At 39.5% G+C, this 15,258-nt stretch overlaps 1 protein-coding gene and 1 long non-coding RNA gene across 2 annotated transcripts in view; both read left to right on the top strand.

Annotated features, from left to right (window-relative positions):
* LOC142100007 (uncharacterized) overlaps window positions 1-15,258 on the top strand; it is a 656,382-nt gene that overhangs the window by 291,399 nt on the left and 349,725 nt on the right. The window lies entirely within an intron of this gene.
* Window positions 10,155-15,258, top strand: part of ADGRL4 (adhesion G protein-coupled receptor L4) — a 113,919-nt gene continuing 108,815 nt past the window's right edge. Inside the window, exons 1-2 of the mRNA XM_075181967.1 lie at window positions 10,155-10,414; window positions 11,213-11,353. Of these exons, the coding sequence (XP_075038068.1) occupies window positions 10,393-10,414; window positions 11,213-11,353 (163 nt within the window). The 5' untranslated portion in view covers window positions 10,155-10,392. The remainder of the gene's footprint in view (window positions 10,415-11,212; window positions 11,354-15,258) is intronic.

The following is a 15,258-nucleotide window of genomic DNA, read 5'->3' as shown; positions in this document are numbered from 1 at the left end:
TCTTCAGTGAAGAGTCGTGATGGATCCACGTTGTGGAAGCAGTCAGCCGAACTCCAGATGTCGTGGTAAGTGTTGTCGGTGTAGTCAGCATCAATATGCTGACTACCACCGATCTTGAGATGTTTATGGCTTTGCTTATGAGTAAAAGTACTCCACCATCGCTGCATCAGTCCCTTTGCGTCTAGGATCTATGGTCACCTGATAAACTGTGAATGCCACACCCCTCAAATGCTCAATCTCCACCCCTTAAAGATCATTTAAATATTTTGTCTTGCAAAATTTAGCTTTTGCCCGTGGGCACAATATAAGACACATTTGTGTCCCCAACACCTGCCTCTGGTGAGTGCGGAACATACCTCCCAACTTCCCTCAAATCTTCCAACCCAACCTCTAAAGTGGTCAAATAGTAGTTTAGTAAATGTGCCCCTCATTGCCAAAAAAAAATACCCTCTACGCCCATTGAATCTCCTTTATATAATCCCAAACCACAAAAAGAATCGGTGCATAAATAGATGCATTCAGCCCTAATTTTTCCAGCTCTGCCCTCCCCCAGCAGATGCAGCCATCTTGGCCCACAAATGTATTCACACAAAAATAGATTGGAGACATCGCAAAAGGGACCCTTAGGGGTCTTATCCACTGGCATTGCGTCAATCTCTGTGTTTCATATGCGTTGTTTAAGTTGTGGTCAGGGAGGTCAATAAATGTCACTGCAAACACTAGTACATAGGAGGAGCAGTGGACTCCCTTCCCACATTAGTAAAAGCACACTAGTAAAAGCATAGATTTTGACGCCAGTGGGTAAGGGCCCTTAGTGTCTTTGCTTTCCCTCACTTTGCCTTAGCAAGTGACAGCAACAATACACTTGCCTTTGCTTCCTACAAATCCGTGTAACATGCAGGCTACAAGGGGCCCCTATTCTGAGGAGTCCTAGTGCAGCTACCACATAGAAGGTCATTTGGGTCGGAGATTCAATTGTCGGCGATGTGGCACATGGACATCTCGCTGTGCACATTGCCGGCAATGACGGTAGGAATTATTACTCATTTTTATAGAGATGCAAGAAAAATTGAGCGATAATTCCCGCCATAACATTGGTGCAAGGATGTTCTGGAAACGGGTGGGTTACGGAAAAATGGTTGCCATTATTCCGACAATACTTACCCCAACGTGGTGACCCCAAACGGCTCCTTCTCGACTTGGCTCCAGGACGACCTCTGTGACCGGCAACTGCAAGGGATCGCGACCTATTAAGAATCCGAACAGTCTTGATGATGTCACTGCCGACCAAGACACTCTTATCCTTGCTGTTAAGGTGAAAATGTAAATATTCGGGCATAGACGAATGTACTTTGCTTCGCATTGTACATTGTTTATGGCCGAATACTGTGTTTATATTCCCTAATATAAACACACAGACACAGACAGAGATGGAGACAGACAGACAGACAGAGAGGGTGACAGACAGAGAGAGAGAGACTAGGGTCAATTTTGATAGCAGCCAATTAACCTACCAGTATGTTTTTGGCGTGTGGGAGGAAACCGGAGCACCCAGAGGAAACCCACGCAAACACGGGGAGAACATACAAACTCCACACAGATAAGGCCATGGTTGGGAATTGAACTCATGATGATTGTATGTGTTCTGTGTTCTCTTCCAAAGTCACATGTGTCTTAAGATATGTGTGGCTTGGACTACAAAGTAACGTACAATTTACACTTACGCTGAACCTGACCCCCGTAGTCTGCAATCCTGAAAGACCATCATCAGTAAATCATTTCAGTGCCAAACTAGCTGTGTTGTTCTCTTTGTTTGTGTTACATTTCTGTTTACACTGTGACAGCCACTAACCTGTTACAGTAAATGGCTGGAGATTTATCAACACAATAGTGAACCGTAATGTAAAGCTGCTTCCTTATTATCACTGTTTTATTAACGCCGCTTGCCTTACTGGTAAACAATGGGAATGAAGAAATTCTTGTTGAGAAAACAAAGCTGATGTGTTTAAAGTGTTTCACAGCTTTCAAAAATATTTACGAAATAAGCCAACTGGAAGACCGTAGCTTTTGTGTTATTCTCGTTTCAAATTTATAGACTAATTATGTTTTGTTATTTAATGAAATTGTATTAATGTTTCAGAGCACAAATGAAAAAAATCTGGCTTACATCTAAAGGGGTGTAAGGTACAGAGCACCTTCCATCCTTAAATATTTCTCATTCTGCTTACAAAATTTTATTCACCAATTATTTCCAATAAATTCCACTATGCATCTATATGGCGCTTCTGTTACCTAACTTAAAAATGTAATCACTAATAAAAACTTACTTGCCAACTCTCCCGGAATATCTGGGAGACTGCCGAATTCCAAGTAGGTCTCCTGGACTCTCCGGAGAGTAGGGCAGTCTCCCGCATCTGCCCACTTCCTAGTGAAGCGGAAAGCATTAGAGCCATAATGACGCGATTCTCAGGGAATCAGGCAAACGTGATCTGCCTAGCCCCGCTCCCGACAGGTCCACCTCCCCCGGGCATCTCCCGGACGTCAACTTTCTGAAGTTGGCAAGTATAAATAAAAACATACTTGCCAACTTTTCCTCGTTAGCTTCAGGGAGATCCTGAGGGAGGTGGGCGTGCGGGGGCGGTGCTTTCCGAATTACATCATTTTAGCACCGCCCCCTTAAACGATTGTCACACTTCTGTCCAATTACAGCAGGAGGCGGGACTAAGATGACGCAATATTTGAGTCAATAAGCCTCCCTGCCACTTATCTATCATGGGGGCAAGAACCGGGAGGTTGCCCTGCTCTCCCGGGAGGTCTCCCATAAATGTGGGAGTCTCCCGGACATTCCGGGAGAGTAGGCAACTATGCGTTAAAGAAAAGCAGCTGATGAATCTCTAGAGACTGAAGTGTCTTTTACATTTCTGTCTCCACTACTGAAGTCATGTTGTCTTACCTGTCAGTCATTGATTAAATCTTGGTCTCCATGAAAATGGCCACCTTCATAGGCATCAATACATGGACATAGGACACAATTTTTGAACTGTGTCATTATGCCACAGATGGTGAAGCCAACCACGTCTTGTACTGGCTCAGCATCAGGGAGAATGCCAGACTCTTCAGGGAGTGAGGGAGATCACTCCTATTTCAGGGAGTCTAAGGGGGAAAAATGTTCTTCTTTTTTCTTTTTTATGCAATACATAAATTATGATGTTCTTAGTGCGTACTGTATTTAAAATACACTTTTACAGTTTTTCTGACTTGCAAATAGATTTTGTGGGACCCATACTTATCAGTTATCACTATCAGTCGGCAAGAAAATAAACCCGTATCTAAGAGATGCCCTTACTGTACATGGCCTCGTTAGTTCTTTCCTTCCCATCCCCATTCTGCCCTTTAAATCGTAGGCAGTCGGTTGTGCCACTGGAATCGCATGCAGTAGCGTTCACTGACGTACGTCTCGTTCTGGCGGATGCGCAGAGCAATTTTATGCAAAATACAGCACATAAAAGGACTTATGTCCCATGATGAATCAGGCCCTGAATGAGGTCAACTTGTTGTGTATATTTGCATTCACAATGTGAACAGAATCTGCTGGTGATCTGGATAGTTACAGCGATCCAATAAAGATTCAGATGACCATGAAGACTGCTGGCCAAAGTCGCACAATCAGTTGCTTTATAAGGATCTCTTTGTAGAAAATCTAAAAATTATGTCTCAAATGTTGAGCATTGGGAAGAAATATATACAGTAAAACACCCATACTTTTCAGGAGGAACCAGGGAAAAGAAAGAAAACTGAGAAAAGTATGAAAATAAGTAAACTAAAGGGAGAAAGACAAGTGCAAACTGGCACAGAGGTTCATTGTAGCAGCCGGATTATTCCTACTAGGGGTGAATCTAGACTTTTTTATGGGGGGTGAGGGTGGATTTAACAGAGCCCCGGCCCCTCCTGCACTCTGATTCGTAGATAGTTCCAGCCATTCACCAATCAGAGTGTGGAAACCTTCCACTGCTCTGATTGGTGAATATCAAGCTCCATCCACCAATCAGTGTGCATATCCAGTCCTGTATATGCTAGTTCTGGTATACTGGAAATTTTGCATTGTATAACACTGCGGTGAAAGTACAGTAATGAATAAGAAGAAAAAACTACTGTACAGCGGAAATTCTGGAAAAAGGGAGATCAGGGGATTTAAAATGGTCAACTATTATTCTGATTTTGTAGTTGGCATTATATTTATTTTTTTAGCATTCATTTAATTGCGTCTGTTGTCCTGCAGAGGGATGTATCTGCAGTGTTCTTGCAGAAAAATCAGACACCCCTTTTCAAAAACTAGGAAGAGTTGTATATAGCACATATAGCATAGAGCATGTACCAATGCAATATCACTATTACACCCAGTACTCTCAAAATAACAATATAAATAATGAAACAATCCAAGGTTTACACAGGAATCTCAATGTGTCAGAAGAAGCGTATAATCAGCATTCCAGGATTTATATATCATGTTATCAATTTATTAAAACAGTCAATTACCCGATCACACGCAAACATCACAAATGTGAAAGACAATTAAAAAAAACTGTGGGGGTCCTTTTAATATATTGTCATAATATCTGACTATAATATTATCAACAACAAATGTAATCAATCTTACAAGCTATAAATATGCTACGTTAGAATCCCATAAGCTGATATTATCAGTGTAATTCCGTTGACCTAACACTATGATTGAATGAGATAAAAAGCCTCACAGTAGTGCAGGATGAAGTAACATACAAATATAGAAACATAGAATTTGACAGCAGATAAGAACAGCTTGGCCCATCTAGTCTGCCCATGTTTTAACCTATGGTAACTTCAAACCCAAACCAAATATTTTTTAAATTACTGTACTGTTGTTAACAGTTGTTATGGTCCATGTATCTCTGTAAGTCAACTAACATTGACTTAACGTTACTACGCACTTCCACCCAGATTAAAATCAAAAAACGTATCTTGAGATCCACATTAATTTGAATATGGGCCGAAATACTCATAAGTTCTTTGTTCTTTTTATACACTCAACTGCTTGCAGACTTGAATCAGGTCCTTACTCTCAGAAGACACCTCAGACCTACATCTATGTTTGGAAAGGATCAAAAAGTGTAAACGTCACATCGAAGTCCAACCTCCTATCAATGTTTCACTTTTTCTCCTAAAATACTGCTTGGTTAAGTTCCATTTATGGCTTAAATTAATCGGAGATGTGCGTAAGGACTGCAATATTCACAGGTGGCACTTTTGTCTTTTTGAAGCATTTTTTCAGAAGCCACGTTCCTTTACGGAGTGGAAATAGAGGTGCTCCCTTATGCAACACAAGGGGTGTCTTTTAAAATACATCCCCTCTACCTCTTAATTGCATTTAATTAATCGCTGCCTACCAAATGAAATCTTGCAATACAAGGCTCACTGTTATGTCTATATCACACTGAGGGGTATTTATGGAAATGTTTCCTATAGCAACCAATCAGATTCTAGCTGTCATTCTGTAGAATGTACTAAATAAGTGAAGGCTAGAATCTGATTGGTTGCTATAGGCAACATCTCTAATTTTTTCAAACCCGCAGTTTAGTAAATCTAGCCCTTGAGCAAGAAACACATCACTCTCATTGGTGCAAAGTTCTGCTACTCTGCAAACATTGCCATCCTGCTTTCCACGCCCACAGGCATTGGTGGAACTATCGCACCACCTGCGCCAATCAAGGTGCACAGCGCCACCAAGCAAAGATTTTACTTCGATCCTATTGTGCCTTGTAAATTTCTTTCTCTAAGTAAATTATCCCAGCGCAACCACACTTATAATAATGTAATAACATATTTACGGCTTGTAACATTGATTACTTTTGCTGCTAAAAATATCACCATCAGCAATTCAATATATTAAAGAGTTACCAACTGTTCTTGCTTTTAATTAGTTTTAACTTTGTGATCAGATAATTGATTGTTTCAATAAATTGGTAAATTTAAAAGTTGTTATAAATCATGTTATACAAATTATATGCTTCACCGACACATTCATTAATAAAAAAAATTGGATGGGTTAGTTTTTAATATTGGATTGTTGAGAGTAGTGCGAACCTAATCCTGATTTTGGGCGTAGGGTAATATATAATATACACCAGACAAATGCACACTCTCTGTTTCATCTCTGGAGACTTGTTATTATAGCGATTTCTTTTTATAACATAGTACCTGACTAGCTTAAGATGAAGAGATTTTAATTGAGTCACATTCCCTAAACATTTTGTATATTATACAAGAAGCATTGTATCCATTGAATGAAATATAGAAAAGATATTAGAGATTATCTTCTATACTGCTCCCACAAAGGAGTGGTATAGAAGGTAATCCCCCATCTCTCCTCATTCTCTCCCCATCTAACATTCCCAGCACATGGAAAAGTTGGATGTTGCAAAAAACATTTTTTTTTTAACTTAAAGTAGAGATGAGCGGGCTCGGATATCTGAAATCCGAGCCCACCCGAACGTTGCCGATCCGAGACAGATCCGGGTATTCCCGCCAATTGCAGCACTGAAACCGAGGCTCTGAGTCATAATCCCGCTGTCGGATCTCATGCAGTATAAGTCCATTGGTACTGCAATATTACAAAGTTCACTGATTCTGCAGAATAGACTGGGAATTAGTGGAAATGATTCTTATTGAATGTTATTGAGGTTAATAATAGCGTAGGAGTGAAAATAAACCCAAAAACTTGATTTTAACACTTTTTATGTTTTTTCCAAAATAAATCCGAATCCAAAACCTTAAATCCGAACCAAAACCTTTCGTCAGGTGTTTTGCGAAACAAATCCAAACCCAAAACCTCAAGCAAATCCGAATCCAAAACACAAAACACGAGACACCAAAAGTGGCCGGTGCACATCCCTAACTTAAAGGTATCTTTCAGTTGTGAAGCCCTATATCGGGAGACCATCACTCATTCTCTCTCTTTGTGTCTCTCTCTCCCTCCATATCTTTCTGTCTCCCTAGCTCTATATTCACTCTCTATCTCTCTCTGTATCTCTCTACCTCTCTGACTTTCACTCTATATTTCATCATTCTCTGTATGTCTCTGTCCCTCTCTATATATCTCTCTCTCTCTCCATCTCCCACTGCCTTTTCTTCTCAATCGCTCTCTCTCTCTCTCTCTCTCTCTCTCTCTCTCTGTATGGCTCTCCCTCTCGCTCTGTATTTTTCTTTCTATCTCTCTGTGTCTCTCTTTCTTACTCTATTCCATTATATATTTCTATCTTTCTCTCTCTCCCTTTCTCTCTCTCTCCCCCAAACACTCTGTATCTTTCTTTTTCTCTCTCTCTCTTTCTCTCTTTTGCTATCCTGTCAAAGTCGAATAATTGGATGAAAGAAAGTACATTGATTGATATTGTTTTACCGTGCGATTGCGATCAGTTCGCCACGTGTCATAACGCAATAGCACGATAAATAACGCACGCATACACTTACACTTACACATTCACTTGTACATAGTTAATTTTTATATAATAGTTCCAACCCACAGACGTTTATGAACAAATGTTATTGAATTTATAGTTATATATGATAATGGTAAGAAGAAGCACTTTATTGGGATCTAAGGTTCAGGTTACAGGAAACATATCATGTTTGGTGTCATTCTAATCCCCTATTTATCTGTCGTGATTCGGTTCCATCCTGCTATAAGATCGCACCTCGTGTATGCTAGTTATGGAATATAGGGAATTAGTGATCAGAATGGTATTGTGTGTATAATGTAAATAGACTTGTTTGAACTAGCTTTCAGCGGGAAGATTAGTATGCATTTGATTGGAGAGCTGACCCCCATCCTAGGAGGGTGTCGTTTGAACTGACCTATGAACTACATTATACTGGACTGTCCTGGAGCCTGAACCTATGGAAACATGCCAAGTCATCTGTACTGTATTTACTGTAACACCAAATGTATATATATTGCTCTCTGGAACCAGCATACAGTCTCTTTGAATACAGATTTCATGAATGACTGTAAGCTGGATCCAGCGGAATGTGGCGTATGTATCGGCTGTACTTGTTTATGTAATTGTTATTCTTTTGCTTCTGCTAATAAATCGCTTTGTGAGTTGGAACCATGCAAATCGCATAGACAATTATTATTGGTAAACGATAAAATAACTTTTTTAATGCTTATCCCTCTTTAATTCTTTCTTTCTTTCTTCCTCTCCTTATCCCTCTTTTTTTCCTTCTCACTCTCTATCTCTCTCTCTCTCTCTCGTCTCTCGGGCAGCATCACACAGTAATGTGTGATAATTCGGTAATGACTCCTGTCATAAGCCCCGCCCCAGCTACTTAACTAATGAAGGACCAGAATCCGGGAGGTTGCCCTCCTCTCCCGGGAGTCCAGGAGGACTGCCAGAAATTTGGGAGTCTCCTGGACATTCTGGGAGAGTAGGTAACTATGTGTTTAATTTGAAGAACACAAAAACAAGTTAGCTTCTGACTTATATAAAATAGCTACTAACAAAAGTGGTGTGTGTGTGTCTTGTTGGAGTTTGCGCTGTTCAGCAATGCATTTATATTTGTTGAACACTTCAGAACAACCTATTGTTCTTTTTTCATCAGCCACTTCAGACAAAAAGAATTTGTCAGCAGCGTGATTCAGTGGGATTACTAACAGGATTTCTGATGTTTGTAGAAAGAATATATCACAACTGTATCTCAGATATCTTCATTTCTTAGAAGCGCCAAAAAATGTTACATATATATTTCCGAATGCTATCAGTATATCTTTCAGAGGTCTAGTTGTATTCTAGTTTTAGTGTTCCTTGAAATATGTTGTTTAGAGGTATAGGGGGAAACAATTAGCAGTTGCACTTCTTACTTCCTGACTACAAGGAGAACAATGCTGCTCTTTTATGTAGTGGAAGAGCTTTGATAGCTACAAGGGGTGAGGCCAGGTGGGCGGTGGGGGTGTCTGGGCCCAACACACGTGCAGTGAAGCTCCTTTTTGCTTCTGGTGGGTGAACCGGCAAAGTTTGCTAAGGTGTCCGGCGATATTGTGTTTTGCCTCTGCTTAAATGTTATTTTCCTGCACATAAGCATAAGTTATACATACCTGAGGCACAGACACAAACTGTAAAAGCACAGAGTTCCCTAAGCCTAGCGTGCAAAGAGCATTTGGGTCCTGGACATCACCTAAATCTTATCCATCCTGCTCAGTAACAGCCCTGCACTAGCTGTGCCTATGGCACACTGATTTGCTTTGTACTTTGTATGGGCAGCATGGTGGCTAAGTGGTTAGCACTTCTGCCTCACAGAACTTCTGCCTCACAGAACTGGGTTCATGAGTTCAATTTCCAACCATGGCCTTATCTGTGAGGAGTTTGTATGTTCTCTCTGTGTTTGCATGGTTTTTTTTCCGGGTGCTCTGGTTTCCTCCAGCGTTCCTAAAACATACTGGTAGGTTAATTGGCTGCTATAAAAATTGACCATAGTCTCTCTCTCTCTCTCTCTGTGTATGTTAGGGAATTTAGACTGTAAGCTCCAATGGGGCAGGGACTGATGTGAGTGAGTTCTCTGTACAACGCTGCGGAATTAGTGGCGCTATATAAATAAATGGTAATAATAATTAAATGGTAATACTTTAACCATTAGATTGTTATAAGCAGGCTAAGATTTCAACAATTCCTCTCCTCTTGGGATGTGCAGTTTGCATAGAGGCATCAAGTTGAGCACAGAGCAGCCATGACATATTTATATCTTAGTTTTGGGTTGAATTTTTTCATTTCCGTCCACATATCAGACCTCAAACAGAGAACAAAATGTGAAACCGTGAAATATGGAAATGTATCACTAATTATTAGTACATCAGGAGATTCCCTGCCATCCAAAAAAACATTTTGTGTGCCAAATTCTTGTTCCAGGAAGTGTTACTGGTTCTCAGAGCAATGTTTTCCAGCCCATTATAGACACAACAGTTAAAGTATTCTTAGTAGATCTTTCTCAAGATCAGTAAGACAAAAGGAGTGACATCATGGATCATGCCTACTCCCTTCAGCTCAGGAACCATAAACCCCCCCGGCCACTAACACATTATTAAAAATTAAATTCCTTCAAATGAATAAAACTTTATCTGTCCGATAAAACAATCTTCAAGAGTACAACACGAAATCAGCAGCCAAAAGGCAGCAACTTATGCTTAAGTTAACAAAGATTGTAGAAGGCTACAAATGAGTTGATGAAAGTGTAGGAAGTAGAAGTCCTAAGTAAACAAAGAAACAGGAAAATCTGAAGAGGAAATCATCTGCGTCACAGGACTGGGAACACCAGAGCCACTTGCACCTACTCTCTCAGCGCTAGAGAACTAATCGGCCACCTCCAATGAAACTTTTCTATTTCATAGGTAAGGAATCCTGGAATCTGTATTTTTGTAAGTTTGAAATCGACACTGTGCAATGCTGAAGCCTTCGTGTTTTATTTTGTATGTCCACATTAAACATTTTGGAGTCTTTAACAGAAACAGAATGCAAATGTTATACTAGTGTTGGAAGACAGTCTGTCATTTACACGTTGTTCTGTATATATCTACATATTTTATAGTGAGTCGGAACCTTTATATATTATACCATTTTTGTTATGCTATGTGTTATAGATGATATTATAAGTGTGAATATTATCAATATCAACAAGATAATATGCAAAACAATAGCCGTTAAGGTTATGTCTGAACATTTACACATTAGATTAACCATAGCTTTAATATTTGGGGTCTGAACTGAGGGTATTGTGTAATTTAAACCCCCTTGGGGTAGGATTAAAAGAAGGGAAAAGGTAATAGCCACCAAGTATTATAATCAACACTTAACAGTGTCATTGATTTATTTTTTACCTAAAGTCAAACATGATTATCTAAGATAGATAGATACTGTATGTCAATATAGAGCAGTTAATTTGTAAATAACCATTAAGGCCAGAAAATATTTTTCCTGCAGTAATAAAAATAAACATATAAGCGTACAGCTATACAGAAAAACAGGTAGGAATTCTCAGAATAATACACACTTCATATAGCATAGAATGTCCGTGATGTCTCTCTGTGCTATACGCACATACAGTATATATGTAATTCTGAGCTTCCATCTAGCGTTTTATTAATCTTTTTCTTAGTACATTATATCTCATTATGTGATGTTTTTTGCAGTGTGTATATTTATATTGCTGGACAAGGGTCAGCAATGTCAACTGCAGTGTCATGAAAACGCTGAGTGCAAAGTGGAGAAAGGGATACGGGGGTGTTACTGCGCTAGCGGATACACGGGAGACGGAATAAAATTCTGCGAAGGTACAAAAATCTTTTATTTTATTTTGTTATTAAATGCTTCTGCTATCAAAGCCACGGCAAAAAAAATGATGAAAGCAGCGATGTTTCTTTTTCTTTCTTTCTCGGTGCACTGGGGTCAACTTATTAAGTTTGTTTAGTGGTGTGTAACTGTTTGGCTCTGGGGCCGGTCAGTGGACTGACCTGTTAGTGTCAATAAGCAAAACATGGACTAGTTATGGGAGAAAATAGGACGTGCAATAGGCGTCTGCCGCAATTCATGTGTTTATAATAGGAAATGCCTTCTAAAAGCAACTTGTTTTGGAATATACATATTTATTAAAGATTGAATCGAAACGTATAAATATAAGGACTAAAGACTGCAGAATGTAATCTCTGCAACCTCAGATTTAGTTACAGGAAACAGTGGTGTCTAGGGAGTAAATTTATCAAGCTTTGGGTTTGAAAAAGTGGAGTTGTTGCCTATAGCAACCAATCAGATTCTAGGGCCTGACTTATTAAGGATCTTAACTTGAGAAACTTCTTATTTCAGTCTCCTGGACAAAACCATGTAACAATACAAGGGGTGCAAATTAGTTTTCTGTTTTGCACATAAGTTACATACTGCCTGTTTTTTCATTTAGCACACAAATATAAACTTTAAATTTCAGTGTACAAATAAGCTATCAAGTTCAAGGTATCAAGTGTGCTACATGGAAACACAGTCAGTATTTAACTTATGTGCAAAACGGAACACTCATTTGCACCCCTTGCATTGTAACATGGTTTTGTCCAGGAGACTGAAATAAGAAGTTTCTCAAGTTAAGATCCTTAATGAATCAGGCCCCTAGTTATCATTTATTTAGTACATTCTACAAAAATGACAGCTAGAATGTGATTGGTTGCTATAGGCAACACCTCCAATTCTTCAAACCCACAGCTTGTTAAATTTACCCCCAAGATGTCCTCTTTAAGGGCAAAAACCCTTATTACTGTGAAAGTACTTTTGTTTATAAATCAATGGATAACTCCACTTTTACTATGTTTATAGTGCTTTATACCTTTTGTGGCTTTGTTACATTCGTTACTGGAAGTCAACACAGATTAAGTAAGTCTTGTAAGAAATTATGTGTTAGAGTGAAGTTCTCTTAATAATCATTGCTATCTAAAGTATATTCAGTTTTGGAGTTGTATCTGTTTTAACCACAATATATTTGGTAAAACATATTTTTATGCATTTGCCAAGGACTAGCTGGAGCTGCACCTTTCTGCATATCTCTAAAGATATTCTACTTATATCCTGACTGTGCTCCCCCTTTGCTGTATTGTTAGAATGTGAGTTATTGGGATCCTGTGTAATCTGCAGCTTGTCACGCATGTGGCCTTGTGTGGAAGTTCGGTCATTCAATTCAGTTACTGAATAACAGGATTTGCACCTCATTAGCCACAAATGTTAGAGTAGTTGTCAGTCCAAGATGTTGAGGGGGCACCTTTGTTACCTACTGGTAAATAACTACATGTATGCACAGGCCAATAAACGTATGTGGAAGCTTTACAGTGTGTCCCTCCCCAGATCTTCCATTAAGTCATTGAACTGAGGGGGTCTTATGCTCAGTGTGCCCCGCTGTAAGAGAAACCCAACATTGTTGGCATAAAAGTTCCCATAATTCTCCAAAAGTTCAATTAGAACCATCTTATAAGGTTGAAAGGCTCTGATTGGACAAACCATGGCTTAGCCTCGTGGTCTCTTTATAGTGGAAAAGAAATCCATGAGACCAATGCTATGGCACCATGTTTGGCGTACCTGGACGTTTGCCATGGAGGTATCATCTGTTTAACTCAAGCAAGTCCAGCCATCACACCAGGAAGAACTATCATAGGAGCTCACTTAAGGAACTAGCCATCTAAAAGAGTCAATCCGCGATGGTTCGTGTCAAGTTACCAGGTACCCGCGTGGTACTTGCCCACATTAACTGTTGGAGTGTGTACCCGAGATTAACTGGCAAAGACTCTCGCACCAAGTCATTAATTACTGGGCTGCAGTCATTCTATCGCTCGCATCCAGTAACATGGATTTGGGAACATATATCCAAGCATTTACGGTGCTACTGGCAGTACCAACACAATATAATTTGTACATTTTGGGAATTGTCTGTTTTTCTATGGGGTCAGAAAAAATATTTTTACCCTCTTAAGGAAATTGGATCATGCTTACCTGAGGCCTGAGTCATTAAGGAGAGCAAGGCAAAAAAAAAAGGTGTACATTTGATCCTGGACAAACCATGTTGCAATGCAAAGGGTACAAATGAATTTATTATTTTGCACATAAGTTAAATATTGGCTGTTTTTTCATGTAGCAGACAAATACTCAATAGCTTTATTTTTACACTGAAATTTAGAGTTGATCTAGGACAGTGATGGCTAATCTGTGACACTCCAGGTGTTGTGAAACTACAAGCTCCAGCATGCTTTGCCAGTAGATAGCTAGCTGATAGCTGGCAAAGCATGCTGGGGCTTGTAGTTTTACAACACCTGGAGTGTCACAGGTTAGCCATCACTGATCTAGGACATCTCTCCCCACATTTTAAATTTGCCTCCCCCTCATATGCAACATGGTTTTGCCAAGGTGCAAAGTTACTCCTTTTGTTTGCTTTGCTCTCCTTAATGACTCAGGCCCTTGGACACTAAACACAACAGTTATGAATTTTAATATATTTGTTTTCAGTTTTTTTACTTTACTTGCATGCAATTTCCTATTACTAAAACATTAGAATTTATTATTAAATAAGTCTAAGGCTATTTTTAAAAGATTTCTTCTACTAGCTTTTCTTTCTTTGTCTCTTGTGGCTTCTTACTCCTCTGTCAGGTGCTGTAGAAGATTTTCTTCTGGAAAAGATATTCAGTTAATTATAGCTACAAAAACCAAAAAAACAAAGAATGGGAGTCTGCTTCATGAAGGGAGATGGCAATGCATGTTGACACCAGCAATAGTAGACATATCAGGATAGCCTAGAGAGTGATATTAGTGACAGAAATCAGTGGTGAAAACAGCAATGATCAAAAAAGACTATTACACAATAGAATCTTCCAAACCAAAAGGTTAGAGGCAAAGGTGGAAACAAAAGGCAAACAAATAATTTTACTTTTCAAGGGAGAAAGATAGAAATGTCAGTTTGTGCCTTTACTCCAGTCTACGGTGTCTAATGTTACTCTGTGCAAGGAAAAGAAATTGTCTTGGAAATAGCAGACGGCTTTCTCATCCAAGGTAGCACCTGCTCATCTATCTTTACTGTTACCTGTTAACATCTGATAATAGTGACACAATATAACAATAGATTGTGACTAGCTGCTCGTTGTACTGTAGTGCTATGTCATGAATAATTAGCCACAGATTGTACAGTCTCAAAGGGATGAAGAAAAATACTGTTATAGGTGAATGCAACAGATATTTCCTTTTTGAAAACAACTTGGAGAATCTAATAGCTGTCAGTTATTGTAGAACAGAATGAGCATAACAGCAGTAGGTTAGATTTATGAACCTCATATAGAGGTGCAAGGGTCTGAGAGAGTGGTGGGGTGGGAGCATTGCAATACTGGGCCCTCTTCACCTTCGCCACATAGAAGTTGTATCCCTCACACCCTACATAGTTCTGTTGTCCTTCCACATTATAACTCAGTCTGTGGCTTCCTGCTGCCTCCATTCCCCTCCTCACATCATGTCACTGCCCCTGTCACATGTAGCCTTGTCCACACTAACACATCACTAATATCCTGATATACTCTGTGCTGCTGGATGACCCTGCTCCTTCCACTATATAACTCTCAGTCTGTGACCTCCTGCTGCCTCCATTCCCCTCCTCACATCATGTCACTGCCCCTGTCACATGCAGCCCTGTCCTCACTAACACATCAATAATATCCTGATATAC

This window comes from Mixophyes fleayi, chromosome 8 (genome assembly GCF_038048845.1).
Source record: "Mixophyes fleayi isolate aMixFle1 chromosome 8, aMixFle1.hap1, whole genome shotgun sequence".
Lineage (NCBI taxonomy): Eukaryota > Metazoa > Chordata > Amphibia > Anura > Limnodynastidae > Mixophyes > Mixophyes fleayi.
The sequence above is the reverse complement of the archived record's forward strand: the minus strand, read 5'-3'. Positions and strand labels throughout refer to the sequence as shown.